The 19,110-nt window shown below is 43.0% G+C and overlaps 1 protein-coding gene across 1 annotated transcript; it reads left to right on the forward strand.

Annotated features, from left to right (window-relative positions):
- Positions 1-2,758: 2,758 nt before the first annotated feature.
- Positions 2,759-17,150, forward strand: LOC141918740 (RNA polymerase II elongation factor ELL2-like). The gene is made up of 10 exons (XM_074813607.1): positions 2,759-2,811; positions 2,995-3,158; positions 5,822-6,081; positions 8,800-8,924; positions 9,067-9,154; positions 10,172-10,700; positions 12,308-12,374; positions 15,776-15,947; positions 16,857-16,901; positions 17,040-17,150. Exons 1-10 carry the CDS (start codon positions 2,759-2,761, stop codon positions 17,148-17,150), a joined length of 1,614 nt encoding a protein of 537 aa, XP_074669708.1.
- The last annotated feature ends 1,960 nt before the right edge of the window (positions 17,151-19,110 follow it).

Genomic DNA, 19,110 nt, shown 5'->3' on the forward strand with positions numbered 1-19,110 from the left:
AGAACAATGCAAAGATTAAAGAGGTTAATTCTCTTCCTCTATCAAGAGAAAAATAAGTGTTTCTGCTCTCTATTTACAGCTATTCATAAACAAAGATACAACACATTCATCTGTAGAAACTTCCATTCAGGTCAGAGAAAACCCTTTTTAAACATTAACAAGTTACACCTCTTCAGCACTTCCTGTAAAATAAATATTACCTATAAAACGAAGGTAGTATTGTAAAGACAAAAAAAAGAACTACTTCAGGAGGCATATCCCACTGACTTTGGGCAATACCCTCCTGGCAGCTCTTTCTGACACAAGAGACTTTCTGAACCAACACCTACCACAAAAGGTGTTTTCCTTCTTCAGCTGTTAGCTAGCAGAGATCACTGTTCTTCTAATTCAAGATTGTTTCTCTAGAACAAGTGCACTTTCCACTCAACTTTCTTCCCCGAAAGGAATCACCTTAATGGTAAACTGCAGTGGCAGAGAATTTTATGTGTGTAATACCTCTGGAGAAACCAGCGTTCAAATCAAATCTTTACAGAACCAAAATATCTCGGCTGTCTATAGGAGATGCCGACACTTCAGAGGGACTCTCAAACTCACCACCTTCGCTTTCCCCTTCGAGTGAAACGCCAAGAAATTGAGGAAACCTGCGATCCATACGCCAGCTGCTTCTCCAAACGCCAGCACACACAGACCTTGCTACGCAGACCCTTTGCTTGCGCTCAGCTATCAAGCATCTAAGGTGCTGTCTGCACTGCCAGAGCAGTGAACATCCCCAAGATACTGTCGCTGTGTCTGACGGCTGCTGGTGGAATCAAAGGAGGCTCCTCTTCTAAGGTCAGAGAAGATCGTGATATGGGCAAAAACAAGTGAAGAGGAAAGGCCAGTGGTGATTTGCACATGGCTGCAACAAATACGCAGCATAGTGCTTACACAGTGGAAAAGCAACAAAGGCCTCAACACCCTCTGCTATCACCTCACTAGTTCCTAGACGCTGAAGGCTGTACCCCACTCCCACATGGCAGAATAGCAGAGTCCTTTAGCTGATGGGCTCAGGTAAGGCAAGTAGAGAACAGCTAGAAATAACACTGCCAAGATATTAGAAGAGAACATAAATCGGTGACCTTATCCATAACTGCGTGACCATGGTGTTTCAGAACCCAAATGTAATACAGCAGCACCTTGTCCTGGTTCTCTGAGTCAAAGTGAACAGTGTTAACATCTCCCGAAAAGGCAAGAAAATGCCCTGCTTTTGCATTAAGTTTGCTTCAGCTTCTGGAAGATTACGTTCAGCGTCGTATCAATGTGGTCCAGTGGTGTTGAATAACTATTTCTCCCATTTGATTAACTGGGCTATCACAGGCAGAGTTTATGCACTGATCTGGGAAGCTGATAGCAAACAGGCACGTGGACGCTGTTCAGGTTCTCAGTCACAGGCGAGCTTCTGCCCTCAATTTCAGAACAGAGATTTCTCTAGATAGTGGGTTTTGGGAGCAATAAGCGAATGAGCTGATTTAATAGCTCTTTGCCTAACAGGAGATCTCTCACCATCCCCGTCCTCCTCTTTGTCCCCTTGCGCTAGGTCTCTTCTACTACAATACAACCTTTCAGTGAACTCATTTAACTGATGGGATTGGCAAAAAGCCGGATGGTTTAGTGGCAGACCTGGGCAAGCCTGGGGCAGTGTGGGCTTTTGGTTTTTTTGTGGTTTTTTTTTTTTGGTTAAACTGTATCTGAAAGGGGCCAGACAGCTGCCACAGCTGGCAGAAAGCAAGCGGCAGGAGTGCATGCCAGGGCTGAGAGGTCCTGCCTCTGCTCCTGGCTTGCCCCTCCCCAGCATCTCTGATGACACTCTCTCCTTTAGGAAGGAGCACCTTCAGTTAAATTAAACTGTGTTTTTTAAGTAAGATTAAATTTAAGCTGCTTTAGCTCTGAATAATTCCAGATAGCATGTCTAGGTAGTTTTAATGTGGGTTTAAGAATCTTCTTCAAAATCTAATCAGACTAGCGTTCGTGAGGTCCTTTGTAGCCAGCTCTCAGTTTGTGCAAAGTGCCTGCAAAGTTAATGCAAGACTTGTGTGGTGTTACACACAGAGTCATTTAAAAGAAAATAAAACCAGAAAGGACCTCTGCAGGGTGTCTAGTCTAATTTTGTGCTCCAGTCAGGTCTGGCTTCAAAACTGTCTTGGATTTTGAAAATGCCCAGCCTGAGGGGAGGGATTACACATCATCTCAGTCAGTGCTCGACTGTTCCTGTGGTGAAAGGAAAGAGGCAACGGATAAAAGCTGTGCTTTAGATGGCAAGAAGGACCTTTATTTCTGTTGCAAATGCAGGGATTTCGGAACAAGGGATCAATACCTAGCTCTAGGCTATGGACAGAACTGTAGCTGGATCATCTTGAAATGTTGGTCAGGGCCTTGGTCCAGCTTCGACTTTCAGAAATGACGTGGTAAATTGAGACACGAGATTCTTGACCCTTCTTGGAGGCTTGATGGGGAGTTTGAGGGTGGCTAAAGTGTTTTTGGGTGAGCTAAAGCCAGTATCCTCTCTCTGTTCAGAGCCATTGCAATGGCGGGTGCCACACAGTGTACTCGTTAAGAGCAGTGACAGTTAGGCCAGTGTAAACGATCTCAGGTGGAGGGGAGGAGAGATGTGCCCACCTGAGAGCCGGGCGGCTGGTGGAAGGCCCCTGGGGCGGGGCCTACCTGACGTCACAGGGCCGGTGTAACTGCCCGAGTTGTCCTGGCAACAGTCATTACAACAATGAGCCACCAACGCTGCGGGCAGCCTGCCTCTCAAGCACACTACACGGACAGGTAAAACTGATACCATTTGGACATGCAGAGACAATTTGGAATAGATTTACGCCCTAGCTAGCTGTCAGGACTGGAAAAAAGATTTTTCTTCACCTGTTAAGACAGGTTTAAAAGTTCCTGATACAACCATGCTTCTAAACGTGAACTAGCGCTTGGGCTCAACCTTTTCCAATGTTTTTATAGTTCTGGAGCCTCTCAACTCAGTTGCCTGGGACTTATACAGAACAAAATTACAGTGTGTACCACAAGTGATTCCTATCCGACGACCAAAGCGTGCATGGCCCAGCCAGAAGAGGAGTTGCGCAATGGAAGTGCAAAGGTTATTAAACCTGATGGGCCATTTTTAGGTATGGCGGTGTTTCATTTTTTACTAGATGCCTGTATGTTTTTAAACTCAGTAATTCATTTTTTCAGGATTCTTGGGAAAGTCGGTGTGTTCAGAGATCTCTGATGTAGGTAGCTTGCTCTCATGTTACAGTCTGCCCGTGCTGCTTTCAGACATTGGCCCTTTTTTTCCCCCGAGAAAGCCTGCCAGTCGTTCCTCGTTCCCATATCGCTTGACTGGTTGAAATTTTGACCACTGAGGTGAGGGATTTTACCACCCCATGCCCTGAAATTCTCTGGTTCAGTACGTAACGTTTTGTTTTTGTGACAGCACTTTTGAGGACCTAAATACTGTGCTAAGTCATTAGCCTGAATTTGTAATCTAAAAAAATTCACACTGAGGAAGTCTCATATACAAGTTCATAGGCTTTATAGGAAAAACTTTGCTTTCCACACTTGCTAATGCTGATTAAATTTTATTTATGTCTTGGCCATCAGTAAGCAACTGCTACCACAAGACCATGGTTGGTTTTCAAAAAAAAAAAAAAAAAAGTTAAAGTAAGGCAATGCTGGCATGGGAACATGGATTTCATCATTTTCCACAAAACAGAAAGCATTTAGGTGGTATTGTTTGTTATTAAACTGCTCTGAGTACCGTTTTCCTGAGGAGCCTGGAGCTGGCTGCAGAGAGGTGCAAGGTGAGCATCCCCTTTCTAGGCACTCAGTGGTACGGGCAGCGGCGGTCCTGCCCGCAGCAGCGAGCTGAACCAGGTACATCCATCTTCATTACGTAAAACAGGCTCTCACTTGGCTGCGGCCGCAGTCGTCCGCCAGCACGGACATCCCTGACAGCGATGGTACAACGCTTGCTCTGCCTCAGCAGGGCGTTTGAAGCCAGCTTTGTCACAGCTTTTTGGAGATACAACACTAAGTGTGTGTGGTCTTGACACTAAGGCAGCTCAGCACGGGTTGATACAGGGACATGGAGTGGGGACTGCTTCCCCTGTATTGTCTAAACTGCTCTTTAACGGCAGCGTGAGAGGAGCCACTTTCATGGATTTCAAAACTTCTCCTTGGGGAAGTTCTATTTTACATGTGAATGATCTGCATGATTCCTGTTGGTGGTTTAAATAGATCTTAAGCGAATATTTAACATTAAATAAATGGGGTCTGAAGATTGACAGTAGGACAGTTAGGATATTTGGGGGCACTTTTGTTTCAGACTGGCGTTGAGGAGGCTCAGGTAGGACAGGTCTTGTTGCTGGTAGGTCACGGGGGTGACTCTGCAGCGTGCTTCATGCAGTACAAATCAGGAACTGCGGTTGTTAATCATGTTAATGCTTGGTTATGTTCTCCGTTATTCTTTTTAAGGGATTCAGAGACATGACTTCAGGAGGTGTTTTGTTTGAATGCTGGTTACACCATCAGCTGTGCCGGGGGTGTGTGTGTGTGTATCTACACAGAAATTAACTTGTCCCGATGTTTGTAATGCATTCAATTTAAAACTGCTAAGTTCACACTGTTCAAAAAATGGAACTGTGTGCATTTGCATGATTAGCTTTCTTCTTGAAAACCAGAAGGGCAAAGTCCAGGGAACATGCAGGGTGCCAAGGTTATAAAGGTTTGGCCTCCACTGCAAAACGGAAACAAATTCCTGCTACTCCTGAGGACAAGCAGTACCTAAGCACAGCTCAGTCTCTGTGTGTCTGATGGAGAGAGCAAGCTCCAGATTTTCTCACCAATACTCATTAAGTGTCCCTCATGTACCAAACGTGAGCTGTTGGTTTCAAAAAAATAGCTGCTTTGTGTCACATCCTCTGTTGGATTGCAAACAGGTTTTACTACAATGATTTTCTGTAACATTCTGATACTTTTCTGGGTTTTTTTGTTTTTTTGTTTTTTTTTTTTTTTTTTTTTTTTCCCTGCCTGATAGCAGAGCAAGGAGCTCAGGTCTTTTTCTGGAAAGCTGAGATTCAGCTCGGGTAGTGTTGTTTTTAAATTCTGGATGCGTTGCTTGCGCACACTTGCATTGTTCCTCCAGTTGAGAAACACATCTTTTTATAGAGTTTGATCCAAAATGCTGTGCAGGCCATGTTTTAAAACTTCTCCGGCCTTGATCCCAAGAACTGTTAAATTTTGGGTGTACTGTTGCTGACAAACCTGGGGTTATTTAACACGAGGGGAACGTTTCAGCTTAAAACGTGGTGTAAGTTATGGTAGCTCAAAAGTGATCAACACCAAGTGTTGGTAGTTTCTTTAAGCAGTGATGTGATTAATTGTGTAGACTTGTTCTCCCTAGGCATTTACGGGGGATCCTTTAGTTATATGGAAGACCTTTGCATCACACTTGGGAGTACTCTCCTGAAAAAAATGCCCGATTTTGAGTATTCGGTGCTTGAGCTTATAAACTGGAAAAATAATAAAAGCACCATGTATATAAATAATCAGTAAAGCCTTCCTACCGGCATCACTCCCCAGTTGTTTTAATACTGAATATTTCTTTGTTAATGCCCAGCTCGATGCAGCTTTGCTACCTGTATTCTTATAGATCTTGAAATGCTAACTTAAGTCATTTTTAGAGTTTATCTGGCTTGGTAAAGTCTTTAAAACAACTTCCTTGTCTTCTGCCAATCTCCCACATCATTCTCTTTTTTTTTTTTTTTTTTTCTTTTTACCCTTATTTCAGGAAGAAAAGCACAGGTCAGAAAAGCACCACAAAAAATTCCAGATCCTGTGCCTGTGAGGAAGAGATCAACGCCCATGAACCCTGCAAACATAATAGGGAGGACTTGCACACAGAATGTGGTTTGTCGGCGGCCGTACAGGGATAGGGTGATTCATTTGTTGGCACTGAAGAATTACAAGAAACCAGAGTTACTCACTCGCTTGCGGAAAGATGGTGTCTACCAAAAGGACAAGAATTGCCTTGGAATGATCCTTCATCAGGTGAGATCATAGAGTTTGTGCCAGAAATTTTTCCTTCCTGCTATTCTTTTCAAAATAATTTTGAGCTGTGTCACTTCAGTGTTTAAATCAGAAAATAGTAAACAACTTAATGCTTCTTGTTGAAGTTTTTCAATAAACTTCATGCAGATGCCCCAAACTGCAAGTCAGTGTGAGGAAAGGAAAGACAGATGAAAAAATTCTTGGCGAGTGGTTTTGTTTTGCTAGAATGCCAGGCAGTATTAACTATTTCTAGCTTTGTTTCTCCTAATGTCTTATTTTTTCCCTCTCTCTTTTACTTGGACTGCTTAGTTGAGAGAAGTTGACTGTGCGTTCTCTCAATTGTGTGAAATAGTTTGTCATAGTACTTCATGGTTTTTGTGACGAGTTTATGTGGAGAGAAATTTGGTAACTGCAATCGCATGGGTTAGTACTTCGTTTGAACGTGGCTGGTGGCCTGTAAGTGGTGCTTGACTTCCCTTGGGATCTGTCGGAATTGCAACCAAGGGAAGGGTGTTCCAGCGAAATCGTAAATGCTAAAGGTGGTGGTCCGATTTTGAGCATATTATTTCTTTGCTATCATGTGGACTGTGTCTTTACCTTCCTTGAAACTTTTTTTTATTCAGTAGCTTTTCCAGTGCTCCTTTAAGTTCCACCTGTATTTCTTTATCACATCCCTCAAAATTATTGGTAAGTCTATAATGTTGTAGAGGTGAAACTTTTAAGCTGCGTGTTCAAGAGCGTCACTTATTAATTTGCTACAAAAACAGTTCAGAAAAGGCTTCTTAAAGTACCGTAAGATGCAGTGGCTCCTCCCTTACTTTTCAAATACTCCCTGTACCCACCGACTGTGGCTGAATTAGGCACGTATTAATGGGTGAAGTAGGAATATTTCCTACTTGTCTAGGAAAAAAGTGTTTGGGAACCTCTTAAAGTGAGCAAAATTCAACATTTATACAGCTTTGGTTGATCCTACACTGAATTCTAAAACCTCATTCCTTGAATATGTTAAGTGTTATTGTTTTGTTTCCCCAGTGCGATGGTAGTTGTTTTTTTTCCACCCCGAAGACAGACACAATTTAATGACAGCCATGTTCTTACATACAAATTGAAGTAGTCAATCTATATTTTAAGTTGGTTATAAAATTCTAAAAGCTCAGCTCCCTAGAGCGTGAAAGGTGCAAAAACTTCCTCTTGTCCCATTATGCTTGGCAATGTTTAAGGAGACTTTCCTGGAGTCTGTTTCCTGTATGTGGTGTGAACCTCAAGGAACCAGTACCTCAAGGTACTGGTTTGCATCAGAAGTGGTCGTGTTAGCAACGCTACACCCTGAAAAGCCTTGCTCATGTTTTTCTTAGCTCTGTAATGAGGTTTTTTTTTTGTACAAATCTAAAATCAGCAGCCTGAACTTGCTAAGATCTGATATGCACAGATTTGCTTCTCTTAGAATACAGCTTTAGTTGTTTTTAACAAGTGAATTACTGTTTAAGGGTATCTTTGTTACTTTTAATTGGTTTTTTAGATGGGGACAGACAGACGTGGACACAGGCATGAATTTGCAGTATTTGCCATGTTTTAGAGGAAAAAAAAATAGGCTGAGCTGAAAAGTGGTGGTGGTGTGTTGATGAGTAGTTATTCCACATTTTGTGTCAGGCAAAGAGAGATAGTTTTGGGGGTTTTCCCTGAAACTCTGAACAGGTGTCAGGTGATGGAGTCTAAACCAGCACTTTGGGTGTCAATGATCTCAAGGGCTTTTTAGCTCATTTTAACCTTTTGAGTATACTTTGCATTTTTCTTAAGGAAGCTATAAGCCCATTTTATTTTCAAAGGTATAGAGCGAGGCATGCACACAAGCCTCTCGTGACAATACTGAACCCTGCGTCTGCAGAAGGAAGCGCACATCTGGCCTGCACACCTCCCCTTAAACATTTCAGCACTAAACTATCGTTAGACATGAGTACAGTTACTTTTTTCCCAATTGGTAAAACTTTGATATGGCTTAAAACTAATGGGATAGATGAAGAATTCATCTTTGTACCAGAAGGACTTGTCTAGCGCTAGTTAGGTTATCAGGTACAACTGTTCAGTAGACAGATACAGTTTCTTGTGGCCCAGGCACTTGAGAAAGCAAAGCAGTTCTGTTTCTCAAGACAAATGACGACATAGTGCGTTCATTAATGTGATGATGGAAAACAGGCGTTGTTCCAAGCACAGTCTGTGCTCTGCCATTGCCGTATAGCTGTGTACAACCAAAGAACAGCAGGTGTCCTCCTGAAGTTGAACAAATCTGAATTTGTATGTGGAGATAGTGTTCTTCAGTTCTTAAAACCAAACAAAACAACAAAAAGCCCCAAACAAAAAAAGGCAAACAAAACCCCCCACAAAACAGGCCTCTCAGCATATTTCATGCAGTGAATATTTAAAGTTTTGGCATAGTTTGCCTTGATTCCCAGTGCTGTATTACAGACCCCTGGTGCAGAGAGAGGTTTGCAGCAGTTTGGGATTTTCTTACCTTCAAATTTCTACATCCCAAGTTGACCACATTTTTAAAAATTGGTGCTCGTTACATGAGAGCTACTTGGATCTTCACATCTAAAAAACCCGGAAAACTGGTGTGTGATTCTGTTTTCAACTTTTATTTTACTTTGCAGTACCAATCTTATTTCTGCAGTGTGCATTTAGGTATCATGAACATTTATTTTCTTAAATGTCTGCCTATAGGTAGCCAGCCTGAATACAAAGGATAATTCTTACAGTCTGAAGGATCATCTGTTTAAAGACATTCAAAAAGATTGGCCTGGATACAATGAAATCGATAAACAGTCATTGGAGTTAATACTTTCTAGGTAAGTTCAGTCTCTAGGGGAAGGAAAATTGCCATTTAAAAAACTTGTTCTGGGAAATGAATGTCTGTCTTCCCTATAATGAAAGAGCTATGACATAGACATTTTTTGCCTTGTAACCTGAAATGTTGGGTCATGCTTACAGAAAATTAAATTCATCTGAGGATGCCCCCAGCACCAGTCATTCGGGATCTCCTGTAACTCCCAGTAAAGATGGCCCATCAAATGCTCAGGTATTTTGTACTTTTTTTATCATTATTTACAGTGTATTAAGATTTATCACACTTTACACTGATGTAAAAGTTGTGATGTGAAGCACTAATATTGTCTTAAACACATGAAAAACTGAAGCATTTCTCTTTGATTGGACGTTTCTTCCTTTTAAAGGCGGTTGCACTGTCAAGGACTGCAAAAAAACTTAGTCACGTAGCTTTAAGGGCTGCTACATTTCGTGTTCTGTATTTCAGAATGTTTATTAAAATACTTAAGATAAGATGGGAAGCACAGAAAGCCTTTCACCACTGAGCTATTTACATTTACACAGAGGAGGGAGGGCACACCTCTGTGTTTCCCTAACTTTCTTTCAGAGCACGAAATGGTGCAGGTCCCAGGGACCTCTTCCCACCTGCCTCCCTACCCACAGAACCCAGATTTATTCCAACAGGGTGGCACAGAGCCGTGCCTGGGGCTCCCGGCCCAAGCTGCCGCTTGTACATCGACGTGAGCAGCGTGCGCTTGCTAGAGGAGAGGATGTGAACCAGCTGGAGAGCAGCTGGGACAACAACTGCAGCAAAACTGGGGGGTTTACCCGTTCTTATCGGCTTTGCACATCACACGCTCTGAGAAGCATGCCGCTGCGTGCTTCTCAGGGCCGCTTTAGGACATCGCGTGGCTGTGTGCCAGCAAAAGCTGACTCTTCACCTGGTGTGTCCGAACGGAAATCGGTGCCTAAACGGTACCAACCTGACCTCCTCGTTTTGGGGAAGCCTTTGCTAGAGCTGCTGAAGAGAGTGTCTTTCTCCCAAAGCCTTTTAGCTGTAGGTTTGAAGAACGACTTGTTAATCATAAAATTAGAAACCAAGGATGAAAGAAACCATGTATTTAGCTGCAGTACTTCCTCGTTTGACAGCTAGTTTTGGAGAAGAAAGATGTGTTTTCAACAATTGCCAGTTCAGAACTGTTCCTTTTCCAGAACGGGAGCAAAACTTAGTTCTGCTGGTTTTTACGGGCTTTTTTCTTTATTATCACAGAAAAGGGTCTTGGATTCCTCTTTCATCGGTCCTCTGAACAAAAAGAAGAGGATCTCTCGCCTGGGCAGTGGAATCCCGTCCCCGCTCAGAGAGCGCTTGTCTGCCTTCAGGGAGAAAGCTGCTGCCGCCCCTCCGCCGTCTCCCCGCCCCACGACCACCTCCATTCCCGCTCCTCACCCGCTGCCAGGGGCGCGCCTTCACGCTTCCAACCTGCCAAAACCTGCCAGCTCCACCTCCCCCAGCACCCCTGAGGGGCAGGGGACACAAAACCTGCCCATGGACAGCTTCAGTCCTAATAGCACTAAGGCCTGTGAGGACCAGCAACAAAAATACACCTCTTGGAGTTCTTTGGGGATCCCAGAGCCTGCCGGGGTGCAGGTGAAGCCTCCTAAGTCCACAGGCAAGAAGCGTAAGGAGAAGCATGAAGGCAAGATGCAGCACACTGTGAGTGTGAGCATGGAGGAGAAAAACCTCAGAAAAGAAGAAACTGCCGAGCTGAGTACATCCTCCTGTTTGGATTCGGGTGAAGGTATTAATAGGCTGCTTTTCCTAACTCCTGTATGGGTAACCGTGGTGCAAAGAGACCTGTAAAACGAGGGACTGGAAACACAAATGGTCTATTTTTTCACTTGGCTTTGTCATTATCCCTACTTTATGGTCATGAAGAATCCATATTGGTTTTCCGCTGTTGTATTACCTTGTAAATGTTAGTTCAAACAGAACAACATCAAAAAGCAGAAGCTGTTCTGCTGGAAGCTTATCTAGAATTTGGTTCATTTTTAAGAATTCTCCTGGACATACTACACAGTGCCCACGTGGCTTGGGATTTCTTTGCAAATATTTGTGCTTTCAGATATCTATGAATTTATATACAGGTGAGGGTCTTTCTGCAGATGCCAGTAACGAAATTCTGAACAGCTAGGGAAGCAAAAATCTGCACTGCATTTCAAGTTGGTGCTTACACTGAGCCATGTCAACAAACACACCTGAATTTTTGGAAATGAAGCGCTCGCAGTGAAACTGTTCACCTAAGTTGTATTGTACATACCGCGACCATTAATATTGCTGTTTGCATTTCTCTCAAATGTTGCTCCCATTTTTACACCACTTTTTCTACTGCTGTACTGCGTAATAATTTTAATACTAAAAGTAAAAGAATAGAGTAGAACATCACATGATAGTTCTTTTTTCCCCATGACCTAAAGCTCGGAGAGCTTAGAGATTGCAAGAACAGTTGAGCTTTAGCAGAAATACTGTGTTTAAGCAGTGGCAGTGGAAGCAAACAAAGAATATATAGGACTGTGTGTTTTTTAACTGCAAGACCCCAGATGAAAAGCAGAGAGAGATTACCAAGATCTTGAGTGTTCCTCCGTGTTCCAGCTAACTTTTCCTTATGGCAGCTATTTTTCTTATTTATCAAAAAGTCGGGAGGCTCCTGAAATATTCCTTTAAAAAGAGGGACTAGAGATTAAGTGTACCGTGCTCTCATAATGCCGTTTAAAAGAGCAAAAGAGCAATTTACAAGTGCAAATAACTTTCAAAGCCAGTTTTGCCACGTTAATGAGGAGCAAGTCTTTGTTGCAGGTCATTGAAGCCTGAATGCCGGGAAGCTATATACAATGCTCCTGACTTTCCTGCTTAGAGTGCTGAAATTAAATCTGACCTTGGATATCTGTAATTGGCAGGGAAGGAGGGATAAAAACATGGCATGAAAAGAACTTCAGCTTTCTGCTCTATTTCTTGCTGGAACCTGGACGTTGAGATACATCTATATCTACATAGATACAGATACATCTCAAGCTGTTGTCTTTTGTGCAGCCACATCTGTTGCTGCATAATTTGAACGGCTGTGCAGACGCCACATCGTGTCTTCAAATAAGAAAAGCTGACCTTGGGTTAATACTGCGGTAGCGCAGAACCTGTAGAATAAAGTAGCCGTGCCCTCTTTCTAAAGCCCGGTACTGCCTACTATGGAGAAGGTCATGTGAGCCCTATTATTAACTTACAGAGCTTATTCCAAGTAATTTACTGTGAGAATAAAACTCTAAAGGATGTTTTCAAGCCCATTAAGCTGGTATTGTTTGGCTATATTAAAAATCTGTTTACCGCAAGTGTCAAAATTCTGCTTTTCTGTAGGAGTTGAAGAAACTTGCACTGCCTCCACAGGTTCTCCTTCAGCAAGCCAACCACCAGACTACTTCACGTGAGTAAAATAACAATTAACTTTCTTGCCACTCATTGAAGCAGATGGAAAATCACCTATAAAAACTCTCGTTTAGCTACAAAATTGAGAATTGACCAAAATGTAGTTTTAGAATAATGACAAGTTCCTTCAAGTCACCCAGCTGCCTCATTCAACTACCTGCAAGTTTTACACTCTGAGGGTGTCCCTTAATTATTGCGGTGCGAAAAGAAGCCATAAAAAGTATTTTTAATACCCTTTAGAAGAAGACGTAAACCATTTAATTTCCTTCTTCTTCAAGAACACCATAAGAAAGGAACATGAACCTGCGCTGTTTTCTTTTTAGAGGCAAGGCAAAACAGGAGGAAAGCTGAATGCTGGAATCCATAAATTTGAACACCTTTCCTGCACTTTCACTGCTTAGTGCATTCTAAGGTGGAAAGTGGGGAGGGAAGGTAGCAGACTTTAAAGTCCAGAGTTACAAAGCCTATATGTGAGCTAACGGGAGTTAACCGTCAAAGTTATTTCTAAAGCTTTGATGTAAAATGGTCACTGGCTAACTTGAAGCTGCAGCAAAATATCCAATTTCACCGCAGAAATGCAGACCAAAGAGCTAGAGAAAACAGGAGAACCTCAGTTCAGATTTTAACTTTTACCTGCTTAATTTTGACTACAAAGCAAGATAAAAAGACATTAAACTTGCATGTGAAAGGTAACATACCTACAGTGACTGCCATGTTGCAGTCTGTAAAACTACAGAAGGGCTTCCTGGTGAGTTTACTTTTGGCTCCTGAACAAGTTGTCAAACATCAGATTGACATTTCCAAAAAGCTGAAATTTACCTCCTCTATAAAGAAGCTTTTCATCCGTGACAAGTGTTAAAGAACTTGCTTTAAAATGAAATACCTCTAATACCAGAATCATTTGGTTGCCTAAATAGTTTTTGACAGTATCAAAACTTTCCTAGGAGGAGGATTTGTCTTTACCGTTGCAAAACAGGGAAATAGCTTCTGCAAATGCCCAGTGTCTGGGCTTTTCCCCCACTGTTTTACTGGTGGCCTTTTTTTAAAAATGCGAAAGTTGAAGGAGGCCGCAGCGGAATAATTGTGGAATAACGTGGTCAGCGCCACCTGAATTTCTAATAAAATGGGCTTTTTGGGGGGAGGATGGGCACAGTGGGGAGCAGTCTAAAGCTCTTTCCTCGGTTGGAAGGATGAGTTTGAGAAGGTTTTGAGGGGCCTTCGGTGCTCAGAGTTGGAACGAGCACCCCGACAGGTAAAGCCAGGACGAGCCCGACACTTCCTAGCAGCGCAATTGCCCAGCGTCAGCCGCAGCAGCGGCGCTGAGCCCATGGTCGTGTCTGCGGTGCAGGAGAGAGGGAGAAGTGTGTTAAAACGCTGCGAATTGCCAAGTTCAGCAGCTTCTGTCAGAGGAGTAACATCAGCAAGGGAGGTCAGGCCTCCGCCTAGCGCTTGAACTTCGGAGCATCTTCTGCCTGTGCTGAAGCAGACGGCATGGCAGCGCTGTGCGTCTCACTTACTCTGTTAAGTGATGCTCCACGGAAAGACTGAAATAAGTCTGGCCCTGCAGGGAAGCAGTTTAGTGCTTCACGTGTTAGGCTGAGAACTCAAACCGATGTTTAATTCTCGGCCTCTGCTGGGTGCCAATGAAGCGATCCAGCTCCCCGCTGTCTGCTTCCCAGTCAGCTGAGGGCAGGGATACTGAGGAGAAAGGTTATTTGATGTAATCTAGTATTAAAGTTGGATGCCAATAGCCACTGTTAAAAGTTTAAAAAAAAAGCCAACACAAACCCACCACCACCAAAAGACCAACCAACCAACCAACCAACCAAAACCCAAAAACCCCAAAGAAACCTTCATGCAAGGTTTCATGAAGTTGGTTTAGTTCTGACTGGGATTAAAAACCTTAACAAAGACTTCCCTGTGAAAGGAGCAACATCTGGAGCAATCTCACAGATAATCTACTGGCCACAGTGTCCTGGAAAAAAATTAGGGTGTGCTGTTTCAGACTGATCACTACAGAAAGATTGAAACCTGGGAGCACCTACAGTTTGATCCAGTTTAAAGGACTTTGGTAGTTTATTTCAATTTCTCTTCCTGTCTAAGTGCTCTATAATTCATGAGTATAATCACAGCGTTAGCATAAAGATACTTTCCATCTTAGTCTAAAGAAAGATGCTGAGAGTAAAGGAACTCAAGCTTTTTAGGCAAAGCTTAAGGAAGAGCTAGACAAACCAAACAGATTCACCTTTCTCCCCACTTCTATCCCCATTTCTTGCCTCTGCACACGCCTACATTGCGAGTGCTCTGCTGGGCTCTACTCCTGTGCTCAACTCCTGCTGTGGGATGTAACTGTGCACAAGCTTCACAGGTCCTTCCCAAAATGCTGGGGGGCACCTGTAGTTTTCTTTTAAAAACCATCCAGCACTCTAACCAGGTGCCTCTGGCCTGGGATACATCACTGAGCAAAGTTGTCATCTGCATTGGTGCAGACTTTCAAGTTGTTAAAGTTTTACTGCTCGTTAAAATTAATCTAAAGGTGGTTTGAAGGATTTGTCCCCGTGTGGAGGTGCCTGTGTCACCCAAAGAGAACAGGGTCTTTAGGCTAGGAGGACCAGAAGCACTGGTGTGACAGCGGTGGGAAGTCCTATCTATTACTCGCATTCCCGCTTCATCTTGGATTTGCATAATGACCTTGTTAAATCTGCTCCTGGTGATTTGAGGGAGAGGGGAATGAAGAAAGTTTCAACCGCTTCAGTGGCTTTAAGCATTTAAGGGTTTTTCCCTCCTTAGGAGGTGATGTGATGGGGTTTCTTTTTGTTTCAGACCTCTCTGCAGTTTGTTTGTGTTGCTGTATTGCAAGTGCCTTAGTTGAGTGGACAGCAATGGAACTGGTGTTCCCTAAAATAATAAAATGTTATCATTAACTATGCTTGGCTGTTAGGTTTTTGGCTACATTGGTGCCTATCTGACTGCATCCAACACTGTAAATGTAGTCCCTTCCAAAAATGTAATGGAAATGAATTTTCAAAAGTAAATATAATCTAATTAACTTCTCCCTTCATAGAAAGAGATTATAATCTAGCAGTTTCTCTTCTCTCTCTGAAGCTGATGCATTTATTGATCCTTCTATATTTGAATGATTGCTTATGTTTTCTAAGTATGCTACGCCTTCCTTGTGCACCTTGTGAATGACACTCTAAGAAGTAAAATATTAGCAAACAGCTCTCACAGAAATATGGTAGATTTCTGTCATTACCTAAACGCTTTCCCTTGGAGCACGTGTGCTTACTTGTAGAAGCAGTCAGTCACGTAGTTAACTGACTTAAAGCTTGGGTGTCTGTGCTTGATATTCATTATGTCCTTGGTGTGAAACTGCATGTGTGCTTATTTTTGCACCAGAAAATACACAGCCATAGTCTCATACGAGCAACGCCAGCGTTACAAGAATGACTTCTGTGCAGAGTATGATGAATACAGGAACTTGTATGCTCAGATGGAGAGTATCAGCCAGCAATTCAGGAGTCTTGATGCACAACGGCACATGCTTTCTCCAGGTTCCAAAGAATATAAGGTAAAGAAGGATAAAAGTGTCAGGATTGTGTTTCATCTCCCTCTTATCCCTTCCAAAAGCCCACATTTTCAGCACAGGCAGACCTTTCAGTATATATATCTGTTAAATTATATGGACGTGGTTTTAAAACGAACATCTGAGACTGAGTAACCGGTCGCAGGGCTGGAATTGCCAGACTGGCTCATGCTTCGCTGTCGAGGCGTGGGGGTGCTGCGGTGCTGTTACACAGACCGGGGAGAAGATTGGAAGCACGTGGAAACCAGCAGCTGTAATGCCAAAGCTTTCCTGACCCTCTGTTTCCCATGGTTTTATACACTTAACTAAACCTGCAGCCACAGGTTACCCATCTTCCTGATGCTAGCTATGATTCTAGCAGAGAAGGGTGTTCAAAAACTGATACTCTGGCCTTCCACGCAGACTTCTCTGATTTGGACATACAAATTCCTCATGTTCAGTACCAGAATTCTTTAATTCTGTGTGCACGCTGAGGATTCTTGGCTGGCGTTTTTTTAGTTTTTGGTCAGATTGCAAGTGTATTTGTGAGCAGAAGGAGTATTTTAAAATCCCTGGTACTGCTCAACTAGACAAAGGGAAACCTTTTAGAATGGGCATACATCCTCAGACCCTGTGTGGGCTAGCCTGGATTTTTGAAGCTTGAAAAAACCCTGCAAAAAGTTGTTCAGCCCTCAAACTCCACCTGTCTGAGCTGTCTGCGAACAGACAGCAGCGTGAGCGACTTGTCAAAGGGAATCGTCAAACACATGCCCCTTCTGTTGCCTATTTACATGTTTAATTGCATATTTGGGGTGATGTGGGGGGATGGGAGGTTATTTTTGCATTTTCTGGTAGTAGTGAAATGTTCTTCATGTTGTCTTCATGTTTGTTTGTTTGTTTGTTTTTTCCTTGAAGATGCTTTGTGAGGAAGTCTTAGAAGAGTACCGAAAGTTGAAAGAGGTATGTGTAACACCAGATTTGTGGGAGGTAGTAATCACTGAGCCTGGCTCAAGGGTATTTTTAAGCAAAGGACATGAAATATTCAACTCTGCAGAAACGTTTTCATGCCATGATTTTCTTTTTATCTTATCTTTACAGTCTAGCCCCAGCTACTTTGAAAAGAAGTGTAGATGCCAGTATCTCCACAGCAAGCTGTCCCACATTAAGAAACTAGTAGGGGAATTTGACAAACAGCAACAAGAGTTCTAGCACTAGTCTCCTGCTTCGACCAGGACACGTGAATGGACAGAAGCTTATTTATTTAAAACTTAAGATTAGTTTCTCTAAGATTCTAAAAGGTAGCATTGAACTTTTTTGTTACAGAAGTTTCCGTATTAGCAGAGTTAACTACTTTTATTGTTGTTGATGTTGCTTACATGTGTATTTAAAGCTGCTTTTTCTGGTCCCTTCTTTTCTTCAAGATTTTTGTTTGTCCATTGAATTAGTTTTAGCAGTAGATAACTGGGGAGCCAGTGCCTTTACTATGACGTTGTGCGCATATTAAGAAAAAGTTGTAGCAAACTGAAATGCTGATGGATAGATGTAAGGCTGTTTTCTGACCTTTCTTGTTAATGCAAACTCTTTGCCTTAAATGGTAGAAGGTTTAGAAATTAGCAGAAAACAAAAAAATCACATTGTTTTGGAGGGTTAAAGAGGCACGTAGATGTGCGGTATACAGGGCATTTTGTGACAAAAGAAACTCGCCCCTGCAATTTAAACTCCCCGTTGCAGTGGCTGGTTGCCTTAAGGTGTTTGGTTGTGTATATTTAGTGTAGTTAAATCATGAGCTGCACTGCTTCCCGCTTTGCCGAAGCACCTGGGAAGCACTACGTGGCCTATCGGTGTCTGGAAGCGTGTGCTTGTACCGCGTGTGTGCGAGAATGTGTGGGTGTGAGCGCGTGCGATGGGGAAAAAACCAAGCTGCTGCTCTAAGTAGGCCAAACGCTCAGGTTAAAACAACTGACGAGTGTTGCTGTAGGCTTTTTCCTACAGAATTGCTACTTGTGTTCTGGAAGGTGAGAGCATTTCCATTTCGGTCATTTGTCAGCTTTAATAATACTGGGGAAATTGATACTTTACCAAAATGAAACAGATATATAGTTTGGGGGCAAGATTATGGAATTAGACGTGTAGGTTACCTATTTATATACTACTTAAAGTATTTTTTGAAGAGAGATATGCAAAGAAGCTATTGCCTGCATGAAATAGGTATTTAAAGATTTTTGTCCTGGGTGCCAAGAAGACAACAAAGAGGAGATGTATTTAACTGTAAAATGATGTGATCACCAAACAGCACAAGCTTTCATTTCATGAAGTTTTTTTGTTTATTTTGATGCAAGCCATTGCTTACTTTATCAGGTGAAAACACAGGTTATTTGGTCAAAACTGAGCAAAATCTTTGTGTGTCTTACTGTGTTTGTCTTTTCAACGCATTGCCAATTGAAGAGGGAAGCATTATGTTTACAAATCTGATTTTGGACCTTTTGCCAAAGTTTTGGTAGTATTGCTGATAGACAGAAAAAACTGTTGTATTATCACTGTAAACCAGAAAACGTCTGACTGCCAGAAAACACGCGTTCAGGTAAATGGGAGCGATGGAATTTTTGCCTTAAATTTCTGCGTTCAGAGACGATACGTGTTTGTGAAGACGGCATAGCGAGGAAGGCGCATCCCTTTCTGCTGCCTGCCAGCGATAGTGGTGCTACCGACGGGAGACCAGGCTGACTCTGGGTCCCTTGGATTAGCACAGCTGTTTTCCCTCTGCATTTCAAGTGGCGAAATGAAGGGCAGATGTCTTGCTCCCTGTTAAGAACCGAGTTCATCTGGGTGTAACAACTGCATTCGGTCCCCAGCCTGCGCACGCAGGGGCTGTTAATTTCACTGCAGTTCTGCTGCCCGCGCGCTGGGGGCCCAGCTTTCAACCTAGAGACAGAGCTGCTGCTCAGATTAAAACGGTGGGAAGATCCTGATGTTGGGACCCAGTTTGGCAGTTGTTGGCTTTTTACCTAAACTGTGTGCCCGGGTCTGACGTTAACCGCCAGGACGGGACAAGCCGCGCTGCTACAACCGTCTCGACGGCTGGCGATCACCCGCAGTGCTGTCACTGTAGAACTGAGACCCGGTGCAGCTAACTGATTTCCCCCCTGTCCCCTTTTGCCATCGCGCGCAT

The sequence above is a fragment of the Strix aluco genome, chromosome Z, assembly GCF_031877795.1.
Source record: "Strix aluco isolate bStrAlu1 chromosome Z, bStrAlu1.hap1, whole genome shotgun sequence".
NCBI lineage: Eukaryota > Metazoa > Chordata > Aves > Strigiformes > Strigidae > Strix > Strix aluco.

Excerpts from the sequence above, each read along its gene's own strand:
- LOC141918740 (XM_074813607.1), top strand. The coding sequence starts at position 2,759 with ATGAGCCACCAACGCTGCGGGCAGCCTGCCTCTCAAGCACACTACACG. Across the intron at positions 8,925-9,066 it reads TTGGAGTTAATACTTTCTAG|AAAATTAAATTCATCTGAGG; the intron begins GTAAGTTCAGTC and ends TCATGCTTACAG. Across the intron at positions 10,701-12,307 it reads CTGTTTGGATTCGGGTGAAG|GAGTTGAAGAAACTTGCACT; the intron begins GTATTAATAGGC and ends GCTTTTCTGTAG.